The sequence below is a fragment of the Trematomus bernacchii genome, unplaced genomic scaffold (genome assembly GCF_902827165.1).
Source record: "Trematomus bernacchii unplaced genomic scaffold, fTreBer1.1, whole genome shotgun sequence".
In the NCBI taxonomy this organism is placed as follows: domain Eukaryota; kingdom Metazoa; phylum Chordata; class Actinopteri; order Perciformes; family Nototheniidae; genus Trematomus; species Trematomus bernacchii.
In genome coordinates, this window is record NW_022988098.1 from 10,064,025 (window position 1) to 10,085,476 (window position 21,452).

A 21,452-nucleotide genomic window follows, 5' to 3' on the forward strand; every position below is an offset into this window, starting at 1 on the left:
TGTCAATCAAAAGTTACCAGTTATCAAGCGATGGTATGGACAACTTAACAGCTAACTTGGCTAGACTTACTATGAGGAGTCAGCAGGTAGCAGATGAGTGTGTGAATGAAATAACAGCTGCCTTCAGAGGACTCTCCACTAATGCACAGCAGCTTCCTGTTAGTGCCTGCACTGAGAATCCTCAAATACAGAGACAAGTCACTTTGTCCACGCTCCCTGAGACCCTCAAGCCCACTAATGCCCAGGTGAATAATATTGACAGTGATAACTTCTATGTTTATGCATTGCAAATACTTAATTATTTTTTGTTAGTTCTTTAAGGTTATATAACCATATGTTTCTCACCATGTAACAAGTGATCATTTGGAAAAATGTATCCCAGCCTTTGAAAAAACTCAAAGGGAGAGGACAGTGAAGGCCATGAAGCCAAAGCCAAGACGTGGTGGAGTGCTGCGCAGGTATGTTCTCTAACAGCAACACTCTATTAAACATGTCTTTATTGACTACAGCTTAAGTTCATCCTATCATAAGGCTAAAAAAGTATCTTAGTAACAAAAACAAAAGCAAAAAGCATTAATGTTAACAACGCCTCAAAGGGCGGACTCCTGAGTTCCATGGCACGTGGACTATTTATATCATCCAGGGCTCAACCCCAGTAAAATACACCCTCTCTTTATCCGCTCGTCCAAGCCTCCAAGGGCGGACTCCTGAGGTCCCGTAATGCCCCCCTAACATGACACTTAGACTATTTACAATCATCTAGGGAAGCACACCAGTAAATGTAGCCTCATGTAACTTCATATAGGGATTCTTTAGATAGTTGTGTGAAGTAATTAAACAGTAAGGGGGTATTAAGATCTTAAATTATAATTTTCCTCTCAAAGAGACTTCGTTGTACACACACACACAAACAAAACAACATTAAATAATGACATGATATTTAGTGATAACACATAATGTGTAGAAAGAGATCTCCTGTATGGGTTGATTGCGCGTTGATCTGTTGGTAAATGCTCATCTATCATTTCAACCAAGCAGCATGAGGTCAAATTATAATAAGTAATAGTTTGTCACGATTTACGGGGAAAAGTCAGAGCGCAAATGTCACATCTTAAAGACAGCTTGAACTGGATAGATGGTTAGTCTTTTTTCAAACATACCATATGTTCTGCATGTTAGTATACAGATGGAGCCTCTTATTTTGGACCCCAGCATACAGCTTCCTGCCGACTGCCAGCCAGTTGCCAGCCAGTTGCCTGCCAAAGACCAGTATTCAGAATGTTAGGCCCTCCCACTATTCTCCCAATTTCAGGGTTAACCAGGAGATGGCGCTATATATTAAATAACTAGACTTAGTTTTTCACAATAGAAAATGCAGATATTATATAAAAAACTAAAGTTAAAAATCTTGTTTTAATGCCCCAAGAGCAATAACATCTTGTCACAAGCTTTTTTGGAAGAAGAAAAGACTGACTCAAGAGACCTGTAGTTGACTAATTACAGGCCTCAATAAAGTTCTGCCATTGGTTGTGAAAACAACGGTGGACATAGTGGAAGTGAAATTGACATTGTCGAATTTAATAAAAATACAAAATAATGTATCTGTGTACGTGTTTTACTATGTGATCTGCACTTATCAAACATCTAATTAAGGCGAGACACCCCAGGTGAATAGGGTATTTTTAACTTAAAGATATCAGCTAAATATTTCTCCAGTTAATTACTTACAATAAGGCAATTGTTTTTTGTATTACAAGTTTCTGAAATAGCATGTTTAAATATCCCAAATGAACCATTATCTCATGAAATATGCGCATATTTTAACACATTTCAGGAATCGAAATCTGAACTTGGATAAAGCCAGGATCAAAATTATTGTTTCATTTTGTAGTCATATTAGTATCTAAGGCTTTTACAGAAGGGATTTTGGATATCTCTTTGTATCACTCCATAAATCAGAAAATACTGTCAACAAGCCCTAAAATATCAATTTTCACCATGTTTTTAGGTATAGAAAATGTTATAAATTCAGGCTATGAATTATATATGACCAAACCCTTCTGTAAAAGCCTTCATATATTGATAGGATATAACTGGAAGGTTTGGTGTATGTAACTGCTGAGTGATTCTACAATTTAGGGTACATTCCATGTCCATTGATGTCCATTGATGATAATTATAATTATTCTAACTATTTTCTTCAAAAATATCATATTTTGCCTATTATTGGAAAGCATGTTATAATATCACACAAACATTATGTGCATCCTATGCTTTATTTAGCTTGAAATGTGTCATGATGTTCTTAAATTGTCAGTTTTTTGCTATGTCCGTTTTTCAGTTGAGGGTGTCTTGGATTCAAAATAATGAATAAAAACCATTAAAGTAAATTTAAAAATGATTCATTTTATTTCAAAAGTCTAAATACTAAAGAATAATAACATATTTTTAATTGATTTCCCCCTTTAATAATTTAAAATATCTTATATATGAATGTCCGCAAAAGTTCTGTCAACTATGTTACTAACAGAACTTCCCCCTTTAACCTCAAAAATTGTTTGTCCCAATACCATGTCACCAGCATCACATGATGCCATGTTCCTCTTTGGCAGACATTTGAACACACTGTGGTGATTGTCCTCTACATTTTTACAATATTTTATGTATAATAGCACATGGTCATTAATATACTCATTGACAATCAACAATGTTACGTACATTGTTATGGTTTACAATTGTTTAATGATTTTAATTCAATTATATGTGCAAATGTGATGTTAACCTGTTCAAGAAAATGACATGTGGTCATCCAGGCAAGGCCTACCATTGAAATGATGGGTCAAAATAGGGAAATTGTCAACTAGGTTACCTGTCAACTGAGTTACCCAGTACTGTAATAACTGTAGTAACTTAGTTGACAGGTAACCTAGTTGACAATTGTACGACATGTAGACGTCATTACACATCATTATCAATGGAATTTTGCACTTCTGCCTTGAAATTAACATAGTGCTGATGGTTAATAATGTGTCCAGTCAACTATGTTATTTGCGTCAAATGTTTGACTTTCATTGTCAACTATGTTGCACCTCATTTTTTCAAATTTAAAATATCTAAAATAGTGCTTCTGATATCCTTATAGTATAATGTATATCTACACAGGTTGGAGTTTTACATGACATCTCTTAAAACTATCAAAATGACCTGTATGGTAGTTTTATAATACAAAATATCCCTAAACTTAATGACAGTGCTGAACATATCACATGAAAAAACAAAACTTTAATACAATTATTTTTTAAACTTTAAAAAATCTTTGGATATATGGTAGAATAGACTCAAGAGCCTTTCAAATTTGATTTTACTTGAAGTGCAGGACTTAATCAAATGATTGTAATGACATCAAGTTTGTCCGTAACATAGTTGACAAACTGAGTAGTGAAAACATCCTTTCCCTTAAAATAAAAAAATATATAAAAATGTTTAAGCTTTGCAACTAGTGGATATGTTACACTGAGGAATATACTAACTTGAACCACTGATTGTTCTATCTATACATTTTATTTGGCATTAGTAAATAATTATGCACATTTACAGATATTTTACATGATATGAGTGATAACACGTGTTATAAGGGCTATTTCGCACAATAGGTGTGCCTTGAGATTTTTACTTGTCCTTTGGTGTGCCTTGGGCACAAAAAGTTTGGGAACCACTGCTGTAGAGAAATGTAAACGTTCACCATCCCCCACCCGCCTACTGTATGTTGCTTTTTGACATGTAAATGGTAACTACCCCCCTCTGAGTGAATACCTGTTGTACCTGTCCGGGGCTAAGCCCATAGGACGATGCTCTGATGTCATCACCCTCGCACATTGGTCATATGTTTACAAAAAAACGATGTTAACACTTTCTCGTTCTTAATATATGCTATATTTAGGGTCGATATGTGTTTGAATTTACTTTAAAATAGCAGATCACTGTGATTCACTTCTCCGCGGCTCCTCCGTGCAGAGAGGCCCCCCCCCCCCCCCCGTTGACAATTCACGAGCGTCTAACTCTCTCCCCCCTGTGAAGAGATATCACAGGGGGGGGTTGGGACACACACATTCCGATGGCCAATTCGTTTTAAACAAAGAGTGGGGTGGGGGCTGGTGAACGGTATGGTCAATGTTTGTAAACACTGTGACATTTTGACTTTATTTGATCATTTCAGTTAAAAACTAACGTTCATATTTCATATTACTGTTTTGCCTGGCTGGACCTGTAATTTACAGGAAAGGAGTGCACGCTACTAAAGAGACACGCTACCATGGAAACCAAACAATGGTGTGTTGCTGTATTGAAGTCCGAGTGGAAACAGTCATATTTGGAGCGTTATGTTAGAATGAAACAGCGAGGGTCGTGACTCACAAAAAAAAAGTGTTACTTCACTAACTGTAAGCTGTCACTCAGAGTAACCTACAGTTAACTTAACTGTTGGAAAAGAAAGATCAGAGTTAGGAGTGTGAACACACAGCTGAGAGCTGCCGTTTCATTCTGACTGTTTAAAAAACGGTAACAACGGACTATTTTTCCTTAGCGGATGCATGTAAATTTAAATCAATACATAGAACTATGTTTTAAATCAATAAAAATATTTTCTAAATCCATAAAAGCATTTTAATTAATATTGGGAGTCATGTCGTTACTTTGTTGAGAATGTGGCCATGTAATAAGCGGGATAATTTGCAGCGACTTGGTCATTATGGGGAAAAATAACACCCAGGGATCAAGATCCCTCCGCGACGCGGAGGGATCAGTAATCTTTAGTGAATTACTGAGTTTAGGCACGTTAATAACATTTTAATGAAGTTGAATACAGTATATTCATATTTGTCAGTGATTTCATGTCAATTCGGCGAACATAAACGATTAAATTAGGATTAAAAATCGAGAGCCGGCTGCTGTTCGTTACGGTAACCCAACTAGGACACTTGACACAGTGGCTTTTGGCAAAGCACACAAAGAAAACAAAAAAAAACCGAGAGAGATGAGTTATTGTTATTACAACGTGACTTCACTATTATTTAACAACTATTTTTATTGGTTCTTTTATTTGGGGTTAAGTACATTGTCAGAATAAGTGAGAAATGGATTTAACTTCTGTTAGACAGCTATCATACTGAATAAATATTTATGCAAAAATGTATGGCATTAATAATGTATATCTAATTACATTTAAAAATGTATGGCATTAATAATGTATATCTAATTACATTAACTGTGAATGTCTTTCATTTTATTTAAAATGAAATAAAATTACATAAAACATTTTCCATAAAAAAGTTGATTCAAGAACAAATCAGTACTTTTCTTATATGACTATTATTGCTAAATTTGAAAGGTCTTTACCAGCTTTGGAATTATATATATATATATATATATATATATATATATATATATATATATAGCACCTTCTTGCCATCCCATCTCTACTGACATATGGATCTTAACAAAGATCCGCTATACATTAGTACCAGATATACTGTACACGGACATTTTAGTGAACCAGACCAGCTGTTTCCGCCGGGTCTTCGCTTCCCGGGCATCACGTTGTTTACAAGTGTGTTCAGATGCTAAATGACAAGTGCAAGTGACAATTGTTGTCGTCTTCTCTGTGAACGTTTTTTTCTCCGTTATTTTGCCATTTTCAGATTTAAATTTCGAGCGGAAAGCTAACCAGGAAGTAATAATTACTTAAGCGGAGAACGGAGAAAGTAAACGTTACAGCAGGCATAACAACAGCCCGTGTTTATTTTATTATAATATATATCATTTGTTTTAAAGCTCAATATATAGTTTTATTATAATATATAGTCGTTATTCATTTGTTATAAAGCTATACTGTACACGGACATTTTAGTGAACCAGACCAGCTGTTTCCGCCGGGTCTTCACTTCCCGGGCATCACGTTGTTTACAAGTGTGTTCAGATGCTAAATAAAAGTTTAGCTTGTACTTTTGATACCCCGCCTCTCGGCACCACAACATCCAGTTTACTGTATTTCACATGAGCGATGTCGAACATTGAAAAGTCCTTATAAAATCTCTGTTATTAGATCAGTACTTTTCTTATATGACTATTATTGACTTGAACACTGAGAATGTATTTATTAACTTCAGACATTTGAAATATTTGAAATCAGATGAAAACAAACTGTAACGGACCCTGCCGTGTTATCTATGATTACTATGCCTTACTGTACATTCATAATTTCAGCCGGAGGTAGGTGGTAGGCGTTGCGGAGGAGCAGATTGCGAGTGAGGTGCCTGTTCTAAACGAACTATTCCAGCTGTTATAAAGCATTAAATAAAAAGTAAGCAAGGAATACAGAATGTTTCGTTACGTAACTTTGTTGAGAATGTGGCCATGTACATGTAATACATGGGATCATTTGCAGCGACTTGGTCATTGTGGGGAAAAATAACACCCATCCTGATCGTTTCAATGAAGTTGAATACAGAATATTCATATTTGTCAGTGATTTCATGTCAATTCGGCGAACATAACATCAATGATGATGATTAAATTAGGATTAAAAATCGGGAGAGCCGGCTCGTTCGTTTTTTTCCGACTAAACAACATCTATTATTTAGAAGTTGATTTCACATGACTTCCAGTGTGGAACCCCACTGCACCCCCTGGTGGATCAATGATCCATTGCAGCTGGCTTCACAATAATTAAATGTATTTATCATGGGGGCGGTATCAAGTCTGACTGGGGGCCGGCCGGCCATCACGGAACGTGCACAAACCGATCACGACCCTCGCATTTTAAACTGTCCAAAATAAGACGCTTCATCTGTATTTGGCCAAAGCGGGTTAGGCCCCACTGCCCCACTCCCCTCAATAGGGAAGTCACGCTTTGGGAAGAGGTGTTTAATTTCACAGATCTGACTTGGTTGCTGTTGTGATGGCTGTAGTAAGAGGGACGGGGGAGGAAAATTCATAGGGGGAAGAAGCAGAAAGATAACTTGTTTGTAAAACGGACAGCACGTCAGTTTCAGGAAAGATGACACCGGTTTTAGGCATGACATGCCAAATATCCTGAAGCCCTACAAAAAAAAGGTATATTGTGTTGAAAATATCGCAAAAAGTCGTAATATTGTATAATGTAATAGTTGCATGTTGTATTTTGATAAAAATCACTGTATATTCAAAAATATAATGGAGAGAAAAAAATATATATATATGTTATATATATGTATGTTGAAAAATATGAAAAAAGTAATGTTGTGTTAAATAATATGAAAGAAATCAAAAAGTAAAGCATCTAAAAAAAACATATATTTAAAAAAGTAATGTTAGTCAAGTCAAGTTATCAAAACTGCATTGTTTCATCGAAACAGTGTTAAAATCACAAACTCTCCATTTAGAGTTTGATTCTTGAAGAAAACTCAATTCATTACAAATGAATGAATATTTTACCAAGTTATATAGTTTTCCATACATAAACGTGTATCTTACAGTTCCTTTGTGAGAGAATTACGCACAAATTGCAGTATTTTATCTGTTTTATGTGCACTGTTGGAGGAGCCTGTGACCTATGTTTTTCATTGACATATCTACACTGTAGCTAATGGGCATATGCCATAAAGCCTTGAAACTTGAAACTTAAAATGATCAGAAACTGCATTGTCTCACTGAAAACAGCTCTAAAGAAAACCCAATTCCAATAAAAGTTTAGGTGACTTAGTGAATGAGAATTAACAGCTGATCGCAAGATCAGGAGGTGACAGGCAGGGGGGAGGGGAGGGGGTGGGAGGGGGTATGAGGGAGACAGTCTCACACACCCAGACTCCATTTTTCATGAAGAGCCTCAGACGGAGGGTCTGAACCCGGCACAGATACTGCACCCGTTTCTTGACTGGCCCCCTTTAGCGCAATACCGCATCAGTTGCGCCACTTATGTGACATACAAGAATAGTGTGTGACAGACAAAAGAGTATGTGACAGACAAGAATAGTCAATTATAATGTCTACACATAATGTGTAGCAAGAGATGTCCTGTATGGGTTGATTGCGCGTTGATCTGTTGGTAATGCCTCGGGGTTCCGGTGGGCATGTAAACAAAATGCATAATGCTGTACTATACTTTGTGGCCTCACCCCGTTGCATAGTGACGCTTATTGTTTAGGTGTCTTTTAATAAGCAGGTAGTCATATCATTAGCTAGAACTAGATAGATCTGATCGATATGGGTATAAACGCTAGTAAAGTCTAATCTAGTAAAGTCTAATCTGACGGGGGAGACCCGCTGTTGCTGACCCGTTTATTATTCCCGTGTTATTGTAAATTACTGTACACGTTTGAATAGTTAATTAATCTACTATGATTAGTTGGTTTAATATCGAATCATATCAATTTGTTTCAAAGCTCAAATGACTGGCTTTTATCTAGTTTTGCATAGATTTCTATTTTTATGACTGACTCCACCCCCTCACTATCTTCAGGGGTGGGGGGCGACAGGGAGGATGTGACGCCTACTGTAAGGGGAGAGGAGGGGGTGGGTTGAGAGGGGTGGGGGCTGAGAGGGGTGGGGGCTACAGGGCGGATGTAACACCTGTATGTGAGGGGGGAGGGGGGTGGGCTGAGAAGGGGTGGGGGCTAAGGGGGGGTGGGGGCTGAGAGGGGTGGGGGCTACCGGGAGGATGTAACACCTGTACGCGATAACACCTCGAACAAAGGGGCTCATTAGCATATCAAAGGGGGCTCATTAGCATAATTAGGGGGCGGGACTTAGAAGGTGTGACCTGTCACTTTTTTATGCATACTAATGTGATTGAAGCGGGATTGGTAACACTACTAATATGAAATCATGTAAAAGATGATTCAGGACTTTTTCATTTGAATTTTTCTTGATATTACAAACATTGATCCCTATCAATAGTTATATACATATAACAACAAGTATTGATACTGACTATTATCACAGTAGTTAACAGCCCTCACATAAATAGTGTAAACATTAAAACACATAAAACCTACAGGTGCTTTAAACACAGAGGAATAATCTCCATGTGTCAACACAGGGAGGAGTGAAGTGATTTTGAATATCAGACCTGTGAGGTAGAGAGCGATGTCGTAAACATCCAGACTCACCTGGGATGGTTCTGACAGTTAAGATAGGATCTGAAAGGCAAAAAACAAACAGAAGTGTTTTACAATTCTTGGATGACATTATCAGCTGTCCTCAGAAACGTGTTATACAACAAATATATGTACTATCGTAATCTTAAAAAGAAGCACCAGTCTCAGATTTAGCTTGTTTCAATTCAATCTTTATTTCAGACTCAAGGTCCATATCACCTACAAAATGACAAAATACACAACAATAAATAAGATTAAACAAAAAAACAGATACAAAACATAAAACCAGTCCAATGACAGCTAGCCACACATGCTCACTGTCTGTAGAGGCTGTTGCGCCAATGTCTCCAAGTCATGGAAGAGAACCGAGTAGAACTCTTCACAGGGTTAATTAAAATCGAGATAACATGATTGTCAGAGTCTTCTAGGCGACACATGAATTTGTACATTAACTTCCTTAAAAGGGCTTGACAGGTAGGTACCCCCAAGTTAACAAACAGCTGTCTGGCACTGTGCCATCTTGGTACCCTCACCAGCAACCGTAAAGCATCATTGTATGCAACTTTTAGTTTTTGCATGCTGCTAGCCTTGTAGTTACTCCACAGGTGAGCCGTGTACACTGCTGTACAGAAAGCTTTAAAAAGTGATACCTTGACATCTACAGAGCACTTGTGAAATGTCCGCATTAATATGTTTGCCTGGGCATACAGTTTGCAGCGTTGTCTATGGATGTCTTTGTCGTCTGAGATCATCAGAGATATAATGACCAAGGTACTTCATCTCACTGCACACAAGAAGAATGTTGCTACTGAGAATACAATTAGGAAATACAGCCTTTTTATCCTCTTTACTTCGCACAATCATGATGCTACTCTTCTTGGCGTTATACTTAAAGGGCTGGAGACGCTGTAGTACATATGTCAGGCCTGTATGTGGTGCTGTTCTCACAGAATCAACCCTTGCAAAAACAGCTATAAATTGTCAAATTGAGCGAAATGAGGCATGGCTAAAATGCATGATCTGTTTGGTATTTTGAAAAAAAAAAAGTATAAATATGCCTTATATAGGTATGGTCCTACACTATATTATTCAACTATAGCATGATAGGTCCACTTTAATATTACAATCAATGCCATACTGGGATCCTCAGACGCTGCTGTAAGCCTGCACTGCACGGGGAAAAGATGATTAAATCATCTGCGTACATAAGGTGGTTGACAACAGTATCACCGATGACACAGCCAGTTTTACACTTTTTGTTTGTGTCAGTCCTTACAGACAGAGTGTCTGCTGGACAGTAACATGAGAACATTATGGCTGATGTTCATCCAACAGTGTGTCTGTTTATTTGAAGACAGAGCAGATGAACATTGTCTCACAGGAGAATGAATGCTGCAGATTTAATGCACATGAGACTTGTGTATATCTATATATAAGAAGGCTTATTTGCTGTCTTATGAGAATACTCACCAACAACGAGCTCAATGCAGAATTTTTCATCAGGCTGTAGCTTTGGAAAATAGCAGGTGTAACTTCCACTGTCGATCACCTTCGTCTTCCTGATGAAGATGGAGGCGTTTCCGTGCTTCAGTTCATTTTGAAAATATGAGACTCGTCCTTTAAACTGCTCACTCTGACCTGAATGACGTTCATAATGAACAGCAGAATCGTACATGAAGACTTCGTGCAGAGTTTCTCCTCCCTGACCGACCTTCTTCCAGTCAAACAGTTTATTTTGGAGGTTTTCTCTGGTGCTGGGGGAGCAGGGTAAAATAACATCTGTCCCTTCTGTGGAGATCACTTTGCTGTCAGCTGGAAGATAGAAACATGTGTTACTCAGTGTGTTCACCTGCAGAGGCTGAACACACACACACACACACACACACACACACACACACACACACACACACACACACACACACACACACACACACACACACACACACACACACACACACACACACACACACACACACACACACACACACACACACGTCATTTGATAAAAAGTCAGTTTTATTCATTTTAGATCTGGATTAAATGGATTGGATGTGAATATATCTGAACAAAATTTAAAATGTCATTTTTCTTTATAGCAATACATTCTGATGTCATATCTATTATTTCTTTGCTCTCTCTCTCTAATTTTACCAGAAATGTTATTACATTGAATCCTAGTGGAGGACAAGAACACTGAATCTCAGCTGAATACTTTATTTATTTTATAAAGATCCATACATGTTTTTGTGTAAAGACATCCCTTAATGGTGTTTTTATGAGAGCACTAGCAATAAAAGGCCTATTACAATAAGATGATGATTATGGCTTAGACTGATAAGAAGAGACCTTTAGATATCTTATTTATTATATTGATCAGGTTATAACCATGTTGCAATGGGCGCTCCTTTTCTTCATAGGCTTTCTACTGATGATGCATTACTTTAGATATTGTTCTACATTTCCCTATGACCAATAAAAAGCACACTAATAATATTCTGTTTCCAGACTTCTGCATGTTTTTTTTAGCCTTTTAGATGTAATTAAATTACCAAAATGACGTAATGTTGTGTGAATAAGAGTGTAAGTGTTCTCACCGTTTGTGCAGGCAGACGAGTTTCCAGTCAGGAGACTGAAGAGAAGAAGAAGAGGAAGAAGAGGAAGAAGAGGAAGAAGAGGAAGCTGCTTCATCATGCTGGAGGGTTAAACTGCACACACTCCTCACACACTCCTCACACACACTCCAGCCCATCCCAATCACTTCCCATAATCTCTCACTTAAAATAGAAAGTCTTCTAGAGGTTTCTGCATCACTTCCTGCTTCAAGTCCTTCAGAATAAAATCCTATCCTCATTTTATTTGGTGAATTCTGCAAAATGTATCAGACTGACTAACAACATACAAAAAGTACTGCAACACTAACACTGAATATGTTCATTATATAAAACACTACAATTCAACCACATATTCTCTGCATTGTTTCACCTGTACTCACCTGCAGCTTACTTTGTTAGCAGCAGCACTTCCGGTGCATTTCTCCACAATAAAAGCAGATTTAGTTTAGCACAGAATAGATTAAGAAGTTATTTTGTGATTTGGATCTTTATTATTTCACTGCATTGGTTACATTCCCAGTAACTTGGTAATGAGGGTACAATTCTCCCAGCATGCACTGCTCACAGATTTTAAGATGAAGTTCCCAAGAAGAAGTCTTCCTCCTAATTTTTTTTCAAGAGTGTAAACAATGAACTACATTTTGAAAGAGTGCGCAACACACACACACACACACACACACACACACACACACACACACACACACAACACACACACACACACACACACACACACACACACACACACACACACACACACACACACACACACACACCACACACACACACACACACACACACACACACACACACACACACACACACACACACACACTGCAGTAATGATGCCAAATGGCTACCAGCCAACAGCACTACGAACATCTCCAAAATCAACACAGACTTGAACTGTTTATTTACAAAGAATGTGTTCAACAGTGACTTTGTTTAAATCCTGTCATACCACTTATTATGGAGGAAGTGAAAGTTAGATTAAGTAAATAAGGAAGATTCAAACGGGTTCTTACTCCTTCCTTACGGTGACTTCAGCCTGTTGAATAAGAACAGAGTAACAGAGGAGCAGCCATCCAGCAATCTACTGCTGATAACATAAAGAAACATGTACACTACATTTAGAAAGTGTACTGATGTTAATGTGAAATCAGGATTAAACCATGTACTAATATATCTTAAAATATTGTAAAACAAATATTTAGTATGTGAAGTCATGTGAGGGGAAAACCTGAATTAGAAAAATGAATGCTTGATAAATAATGTCCCTTTTTTATTTAATTTGGACTTTTCTTTAATTTAAGTAATTTAGTGGGAATGCTGATAGAGCATTCCAACTATATGTTATGCTACGGACAAAAAGTTTATTATTATTATTCCGTCCAATTATTTTGTCCGTCTTCTCCTCCCACATTCAACATCGCAGAAACTCCGTTCAAACATCAAAACGTTCAGCTCGGTCGGGAATCGGGCGCTATTACTTTTATCATTCATAACTTTCATAATTCCAGAGATACATCCCATAATACATCACATTTTTTACCATTGAAGTCAATGGAGAAATTCTTCAGACTTCAACAAATCTTCATGCGACTTCAACTGCTAACTGTTCATTCATACTTTCACTCAGAAACCTCATTCCAACTTTAAAATGTTACACATCTTTCTGACATTATTCGTGTAACACAACTTTTAAATCTGATTCTTACTTTTAGAGATATTAAACATTGTTCAGACCTTGTTAAAGAGGTTTTCTTCAGATTTTAACATTAACTAGAGTGCGTGATGTCACAGCTAGAGGGTAAGAAATCTTGAAATGTGCCTTCATATTCTTTTTTAAAACTGCCATAATTCCCAAACCCTACATTCCTGAGACATCATTTTTCATGACAAACGTAAGAAAACATCTCGTAGCTTGAAAAATGACAAATAATTAAGCAAACATAATTAAACAAAATGCCTCTTGAGGGCATGAAGTGACACAAACGTTCAACATGTCTCCATTAAAGCCCATTGTAATTTCAGGCTGATATTTCCTCACAGCAGCAGCCGCACACCTTTCTTAAACTGCCAAAAAGGCCACATTATTAACCCGAAAGTACACAAAAATTACACTTCAGATACTCAACTTCCTTGACATGCTTCACGTTTTGAAATTTCACAGATATCTGTTATCGTTCTTCCACAAAACGTTCACATGTAAGAGGTTCATCTCTCATTCAGAACAATGAAGCCTTTGATCTCTTCATAGCTCGTTAGCTCAACTATCAACACCTGTGTTTGAACACGATGTCATCACTCCAACTGACAGCAGTCAGTTCTAACTGTTCATTTTTCTCTCTCTCTCTCTCTCTCTCTCTCTCTCCTCTCTCTCTCTCCTCTCTCTCCTCTCTCTCTCTCTCTCTCTCTCTCTCTCTCCTCTCCCTCTCCTCTCTCTCTCTCTCCAAAAAGTGCTCAAAATTCACATGTGTGCTAACAGTCCAGCCGCTGTAAGTCCAATGGACACGGTCCGATCGTCCCCCAATCTTCACTTGTATATCACCGGTCCATGCCTCAACAGCTCTACGCCAAATCTGAGATCTCACCATATGCCGTTTCCATGGAAACGCATCCCTCGCCATAAAAGACGATGTCGCTATAACTCCTATGAAAATGTTCAAAAAGTGCTCAAACTTCACATGTGTGCTAACAGTCCAGCCGTGAAGACATCTACGGGACAGTTTTGAGATTTCTTCAAATGCCGTTGGCATGGCGACAGATCATTCACCATCAAGTTAGTTCAAAGGTTTGCAGTTCAAATATTCTGCTGCTTTTCCAAGCCTTTTTACTCTCTTTTCTTCTCTCATCACACATTCAAGCCCCCAGTGTTCATGTTCCAGGGAACTCACCAAGTGTCAGAAAACACAACCCTCTCTATTTTCCTCCATACCCAAATCTCTAAAAAAGGGGCTGCAACGGATCTGATAAAAACTGATCCAGATTTGAACACTTCTATGACGTCACAGAAGTGGCGCTACGGCTATTGGGCCAACTCTCCACCTATCAGGGGAATGTGGGGTTGGGCCACGGCCGGCCATTGCCGCTCGAAAGCGCTTTTTTCTCCCTCCCCGAGGCAAGCAATGGCTGGCCGTGGCCCAACCCCACATTCCCCTGATAGGTGGAGAGTTGGCCCAATAGCCGTAGCGCCACCGTCCTGACGCCAGGAAAGTGTTCAAATCTGGATCAGTTTTTATCAGATCCGTTGCAGCCCCTTTTTTAGAGATTTGGGTATGGAGGAAAATAGAGAGGGTTGTGTTTTCTGACACTTGGTGAGTTCCCTGGAACACCGGGGACACATATTCATGTATAAAAGACGTACAAAAGTGCATTTTGCATGATAGGTCCCCTTTAAGTTTCCTGTCATCTCTCTACCAACTTATTTAAGAAAGTCGTAAAATGCTCACAAATGATAATTAAAACGAGTATACAAAGGTTTCATTAAAGTGCATCTATGAAACCCATGTGAAAATATATAATTAAATATCAGTCCCAACACACAGATTGACTTGTTTCATGTTTTATTAAAACATTTGGATATAAACGGTACAGTTTAAATGACAGCATAGAAACCCTGCAGAGCATCAGAGAACATCATAAAGGAGCTTTTAGATAAAAACAGTTCAAGCATCACAGTAACAGCAGGTCATCATTCAGCTGATATACTTTGGATTAGCACTTTAAAGTGGACCTATCATGCTATATTTGAATAATATAGTGTAGGACCATACCTATATAAGGCATATTTATACTTTTTTTTCCTTCAAAATACCAAACAGATCATGCATTTTAGCCATGCCTCATTTTGCTCAATTTGACCATTTCTAGCTCTGGGCAGATTCAGTGAGAACAGCACCATCTACTGGCCTGGCATATGTACTACAGAGTCTCCAGCGCTTTCGAACGGCAATGGCCGTGGCTGTCTCCTCCTGATTGGTGGAGTTGGCCCAATAGCCGTAGCGTCAGGACAGTGTTCAAATCTGGATCAGTCTGTATCAGATCCGTTGCAGCCCCTTTTTTAGAGATTTGGGTATGGAGGAAAATAGAGAGGGTTGTGTTTTCTGACACTTGGTGAGTTCCCTGGAACACCGGGGACACATATTCATGTAGAAAAGACGTACAAAAGTGCATTTTGCATGATAGGTCCCCTTTAAGTATAAAGTCTTAGGGGAAACCACAGTAGCTTCTCCTTGTAATAAAACAATGTTAATTTTAAAGGAATTCCCAAAATATAGTCAGGGATTGAGATTCCACATTTCTCCTGATTCAGTGTTTACCTCAGAGGAACCTTTAGGTCGTTTATTAACTCATTGCTTGGTTCCAGAACTTGTGATTAGACACCGACTCTTAATACACTAACGTTTTACACACATATAGGGTATTTAAAAGCACGAGCAGCACCCGTTGTGTAATCAGAGTTTTTTAGTCAGTGATACATTCAGTGGGTTACTTTATGAGGTTCACCTGTACAACATGAAGTTTAATTTATGATGCCTATAGAGTTTTTATTTGTATGTAAATAAGGGACTCAGTGGCATGCAGTCTGTAATTTGTAGTATTGAATATGATCAGAATGAAAAACATGTCAGTACATTTTAGATATTAGTGATGTTCAGGAAAAGAGCATCCTCAGGAGGCAGAAAGAAGAGGTTTTTAGGAGTAAAAGTGCTAAGCTCCACTTCTCAGTGACCAATCGATCTGAAACACTGGAGCAACAAGCATGAAGCTAACCATCAGAGTGACTTCACAAATACTGTATTAGTGTATTATCAGAGTTAATGTACATGCTCCTAAAAGTGAATTCATTTTTCCTTTGTGTTTAGTATGAACACACATTAAATATATATTTTTTAAAACACACGAGCAATTAAAATGATATCTCACCATTTAGAGGCACGTAGATGTGTGCAGGTTTACTCTGATGCTTGATCTCCTCCTGTGAAGCTACACAGCTGTAGTTGTCTGTTTTGGTGACAGTAGTTTGGAGGATCACGTCGTAGCTGCCTCCTCTCTCTGAGACCTGAGGCTCTGCAGCAGGGACCATGTTTCCAGAACTGTCCGTCCACTCGACTTTAGGTTTTGGAAAAGATCCTCGGACCAAACACTGAAGCAGAGACCAGCCCTTTGTTTCCTCAAGAATTGTAACGTAGGGTTCTGGAGATGCACCTGCGAACACAGCATAAACCATAACTTGTAAAGAGCAATTAGAGGTTTAGAAATACTAACATTATTCATGTTCATCCCCTCTCTGATGGTGTATACGTGTATTTAAGATGGCTAAGATAGACATGTGTCACAACACACATAAACCACTGAGCTTTGTTTAGAATAGGCTGAACATATTTCAAACTATTGTAATTTTAACATTTAGTACCTTATCATCAGTAAAATAACTTTCTGTGACTTGTATGATGACACTGAAGACTTTTAGATAACCACTATTGTTTGCTTCGTTTTTGAGTGACCTGTCTTTGAGACCCATGACATTATTAATGTATCTTTCTTAAATTACAAACATTGATCCCTAACAATAATTATACATATAGAAAGTATTGAGGCTGATTTAAATACAATTACTACAACAATATTATGACAGTAGTAAGCCCTCACTTAAATAGTGTACCCTAAACCTAAACTAAACCTACAGGAATATACAGGTAACATAAACCCGGAGCAATAATCTCCATTTGTCAACACAGCGAGGAGTAAAGTGTTTTTGAATATCAGACCTGAGAGGTAGAGAGCGATGTCGTAAAAATCCACTCACCTGGGATGGTTCTGACAGTTAAGATAGGATCTGAAAGGCAAAAAAACAGGAGTGTGTTACATTCTTGTGTGATATTATCAGCTGTCCTCAGAAACGTGTTATACAACAAATATGTCCTATCTTATTCTTGAAAAGAAGCACCATCTCAGATTTAGCTTGTTTGTGTAAGTCCTTACAGACATAGTGTCTGCTGGACAGTAACATGAGAACATGTTTCACTAATATGGCTGATGGTTATCCAACAGTGTGTCTGTTTATTTGAAGACAGAGCAGATGAACATTGTCACACAGGAGAATGAATGCTGCAGGTGAGACTTGAACATGAGACTTGTTTATTTCTGTATATAAGAAGGCTTATTTGCTGTCTTATGAGAATACTCACCAACAACGAGCTCAATGCAGAATAATTCACGAGGCTGTAGACGTGGAAAAATGCAGGTGTAACTTCCACTGTCGATCACCTTCGTCTTCCTGATGAAGATGGAGGCGTTTCCGTGATTCAGTTCATCTTGAAAATGTGAGACTCGTCCTTTAAACTGCTCACTCTGACCTGAATGACGGTCATAATAAACAGCAGAATCGTACATGAAGACTTCGTGCAGAGTTTCTCCTCCCTGACCGACCTTCTTCCAGTCAAACTGTTTCTTTAGGAGGTTTTCTCTGGTGCTGGGGGAGCAGGGTAAAATAACATCTGTCCCTTCTGTGGAGATCACTTTGCTGTCAGCTGGAAGATAGAAACATGTGTTACTCAGGGTGTTCACCTGCAGACAGACACACACACACACACACACACACACACACACACACACACACACACACACACACACACACACACACACACACACACACACACACACACACACACACACACACACACACACACACACACACACACACACACACACACACCAGTTTATGAGCAGTTTGATAAAAACTCAGAGTTGTATTCTTTTTAGTTCTGGATGAAATTCATTGGATTCAAAAACACTACAATACAAATATCCGGCAACACTGCTTTTTGTTAGATTGCCATCCAAATATGTCTGTGGACTTTTAAATAAAACAATAAGAAGATATGATATACAACATTTACACTTTGATATGTCATTAGCAGCCTTTAGCTTAGCAGAGATGACTTTTGGTAAAATCAGAGCAGTTTAAAAACATTTCAGATTTTTTTTTTCGAAGCCTCTCGTTAACACTTTAAAGAAATATGAACCTTACGTGACATACACATGTGAACATATTGAACACAATGGATGAATGCAAGGTTCAACATTGATCCCAATAGTTTTATATTTTTTAATGAACACTTCTTTTTCATTTGTCTTCATAGCAATACTTTCTGATGTCATATCTATGATTTCTTTGCTCTCTCTCTCTCATTTTACCAGAAATGATATTACATTGAATCCTATTGGAGGACAAGAACACTGAATCTCAGCTGAATACTTTATTTATTTGATAAAGATCCATAGATGTTTTTGTGTAAAGACATCTCTTAATGGTGTTTTTATGAGAGCACTAGCAATATAAAGGCCTATTACAATAAGATGATGATTATGGCTTAGACTGATAAGAAGCGCTCCATTTCTTCATAGGCTTTCTTCTGATGATGCATTACTTTAGATATTGTTCTACATTTCCCTATGACCAATAAAAAGCACACTAATAATATTCTGTTTCCAGACTTCTGCATGTTTTTTTCAGCCTTTTAGATTTAATTAAATTACCAAAATGACGTAATGTTGTGTGAATAAGAGTGTAAGTGTTCTCACCGTTTGTGCAGGCAGACGAGTTTCCAGTCAGGAGACTGAAGAGAAGAAGAAGAGGAAGAAGAGGAAGAAGAGGAAGAAGAGGAAGCTGCTTCATCATGCTGGAGGGTTAAACTGCACACACTCCTCACACACTCCTCACACACACTCCAGCCCATCCCAATCACTTCCCATAATCTCTCACATGCGCAAAATAGAAAGTCTTCTAGAGGTTTCTGCATCACTTCCTGCTTCGAGTCCTTCAGAATAAAAGCCCCGTCCTCATTTTATTTGGTGAATTCTGCAAAACAACAGACTGACTGACAACATACAAAAAGCACTGTAACACTAACACTGAATATGTGTATTATATACAAAACTACAATTCAACCACACATTCACTGCTGTAGAGCCGATGAATGGGAGTTGGAGGCGGCGTGTTGAGTATGGAACTCCACACTTTATTTTCCATTAGGTTTACAGAAGGGAAGAATAACTTGCATACATGCTACTCAAGCTAGAATGATAACAACCACCAGGTACACTCTCTAACCGGTCCGTGGTGCAAGACACACTATATACCACAGTGAATTATGTCCCGTAATGTTCCACCACACAAGCCCCCCCAGAATTCACCCATACACAAAGTCTGTATGGCGGGGAGGAACGACAGGCCGACCACCACGACTCGGGAGAACGGGAGCCGGGGAGGCGACCTCTGCAGGGGCGGCCGCTGGGAGAGGTGGGACTGGAACCGCAGGCCCCAATTCGGTGACAGGGGTCAAGGCCGGGGGGCGGCCCCATCGCGGAGGCCCCGTCGCGGAGGCCTTGCCAGCACCACCGGCTGGTCCAAATCCAGGTGAGCAGCCTTAACGCGGTCCACCGAGACGTGCTCGGCCTTGCCACCCAGGTCGACCACCAAGTGCTTGCCCCAGTGTTCCAAGACCCGGAAAGGCCCGTCGTAAGGGGGCTGCAGGGGCCCTCTGTGAGCGTCACACACACACACACACACACACACACACACACACACACACACACACACACACACACACACACACACACACACACACACACACACACACTGAAGTAAAAAGATATGATTCTACATTGTATTTTAGTGAACATGTATTGTTTGAACTGTTTTAAGTAATCACATATATAGAAATGATATTCTCACTTACAACTCACTGACCCAGAGATCCTGTTTCACACACACCTCCATTTCACCAGCGCACATACATGTTCTTTTTCAAGGTCCTTATGGACATCATTATATTTGTGCACAAAGGTTTAATTGTATGAGAAAGAATAGTTTATGTGAAAAACTCCCATGGGAAAGTAAGGGAGTGAATATCGGGGCAGAGATAAGATTGACTTTGACCTTGTGAAACTTTAGAATCTCACGTTCTGGTCAGAACTCTGATTCGCTGTATTGAACCCGACCAGAAGTGAATCCAACCAGTAAAAACACCTGGGGGATGTGAGCAGCTCACACAGCTCCTCCTCACTGACTCTCTAATTCGCTTTGGAGTAAAAGGGGAAGGGAAAAGTGAACACATCTCCGCCCCAAAATATGATTATGAATACTGTTGTTTTTGAATGTAAAATGCTTTCTTGTTTGGTGAGTTGGCAGGTCCCGATATCTGTGTCCGCATCGCATCACAAACCTGAAGTCAATTTCTTCTTGTTTGATGAGTTGGCGGGTCCCGACACCTTTATCCGCATCGCATCACAAACCTGAAGTCCGGAGTACTCTGTATAACTTGTATATGTGTTTGGTTTCCTACCAGAGTAAACTCAGATAATTGTTATAACTTTTGATTCCGGTGTTTTCAATTCCTTTCTTTATTTAATAGAGATTCAGCCTCATCCAACGAACGGCGCGTAGCAGAGGGGGTGGCTATCAGCCACCACAATAGGTGTTCTGCTCCAACAACACACACACACACACACACACACACACACACACACACACACACACACACACACACACACACACACACACACACACACACACACACACACACACACACACACACACACACACACACACTGCAGTAATGATGCCAAATGGCTACCAGCCAACAGCACTACGAACATCTCCAAAATCAACACAGACTTGAACTGTTTATTTACAAAGAATGTG

General features: G+C 38.8%; 3 protein-coding genes across 5 annotated transcripts in view; all 3 read right to left on the minus strand.

Annotated features, from left to right (window-relative positions):
- The window catches only part of LOC117475667 (butyrophilin-like protein 1), a 20,007-nt gene extending 8,139 nt beyond the window's left edge, over window positions 1–11,868 (minus strand). For both annotated transcript variants that reach the window (XM_034121995.1, XM_034121996.1), the window contains exons 1-3: window positions 11,726–11,868; window positions 10,602–10,943; window positions 9,144–9,173 (exon numbers count right to left, since the gene is read on the minus strand). In XM_034121995.1, coding sequence (XP_033977886.1) covers window positions 9,144–9,173; window positions 10,602–10,943; window positions 11,726–11,822 — 469 coding nt within the window. In that variant the 5' untranslated portion in view covers window positions 11,823–11,868. The remainder of the gene's footprint in view (window positions 1–9,143; window positions 9,174–10,601; window positions 10,944–11,725) is intronic.
- LOC117475663 (nuclear factor 7, brain-like) overlaps window positions 1–21,452 on the minus strand; it is an 863,632-nt gene that overhangs the window by 147,841 nt on the left and 694,339 nt on the right. The gene's annotated exons all lie outside the window — the stretch shown is intronic.
- On the minus strand, window positions 16,638–19,473 carry LOC117475672 (butyrophilin-like protein 1). 2 transcript variants are annotated; one of them, XM_034122000.1, is made up of 4 exons: window positions 19,331–19,473; window positions 17,935–18,276; window positions 17,553–17,582; window positions 16,638–16,951 (listed from the first exon to the last, which is right to left on the minus strand). In XM_034122000.1, the coding sequence occupies exons 1-4, from the start codon at window positions 19,425–19,427 to the stop codon at window positions 16,653–16,655; spliced, it is 768 nt and encodes a 255-aa protein (XP_033977891.1). In that variant the 5' UTR covers window positions 19,428–19,473; the 3' UTR covers window positions 16,638–16,652. The 2 variants fall into 2 exon arrangements, with proteins under 2 accessions (XP_033977891.1, XP_033977892.1); XM_034122001.1 differs by lacking the exon at window positions 17,553–17,582.

Bases quoted from the DNA above. Each gene is read 5' to 3' on its own strand.
- LOC117475672 (XM_034122000.1), bottom strand. From the start codon at position 19,427: ATGATGAAGCAGCTTCCTCTTCTTCCTCTTCTTCCTCTTCTTCCTCTT. The intron at 18,277-19,330 runs GTGAGAACACTT...TCTATCTTCCAG, and splicing joins CTCGTCTGCCTGCACAAACG to CTGACAGCAAAGTGATCTCC. The intron at 17,583-17,934 runs GTGAGTATTCTC...TTTGCCTTTCAG, and splicing joins CTGCATTGAGCTCGTTGTTG to ATCCTATCTTAACTGTCAGA.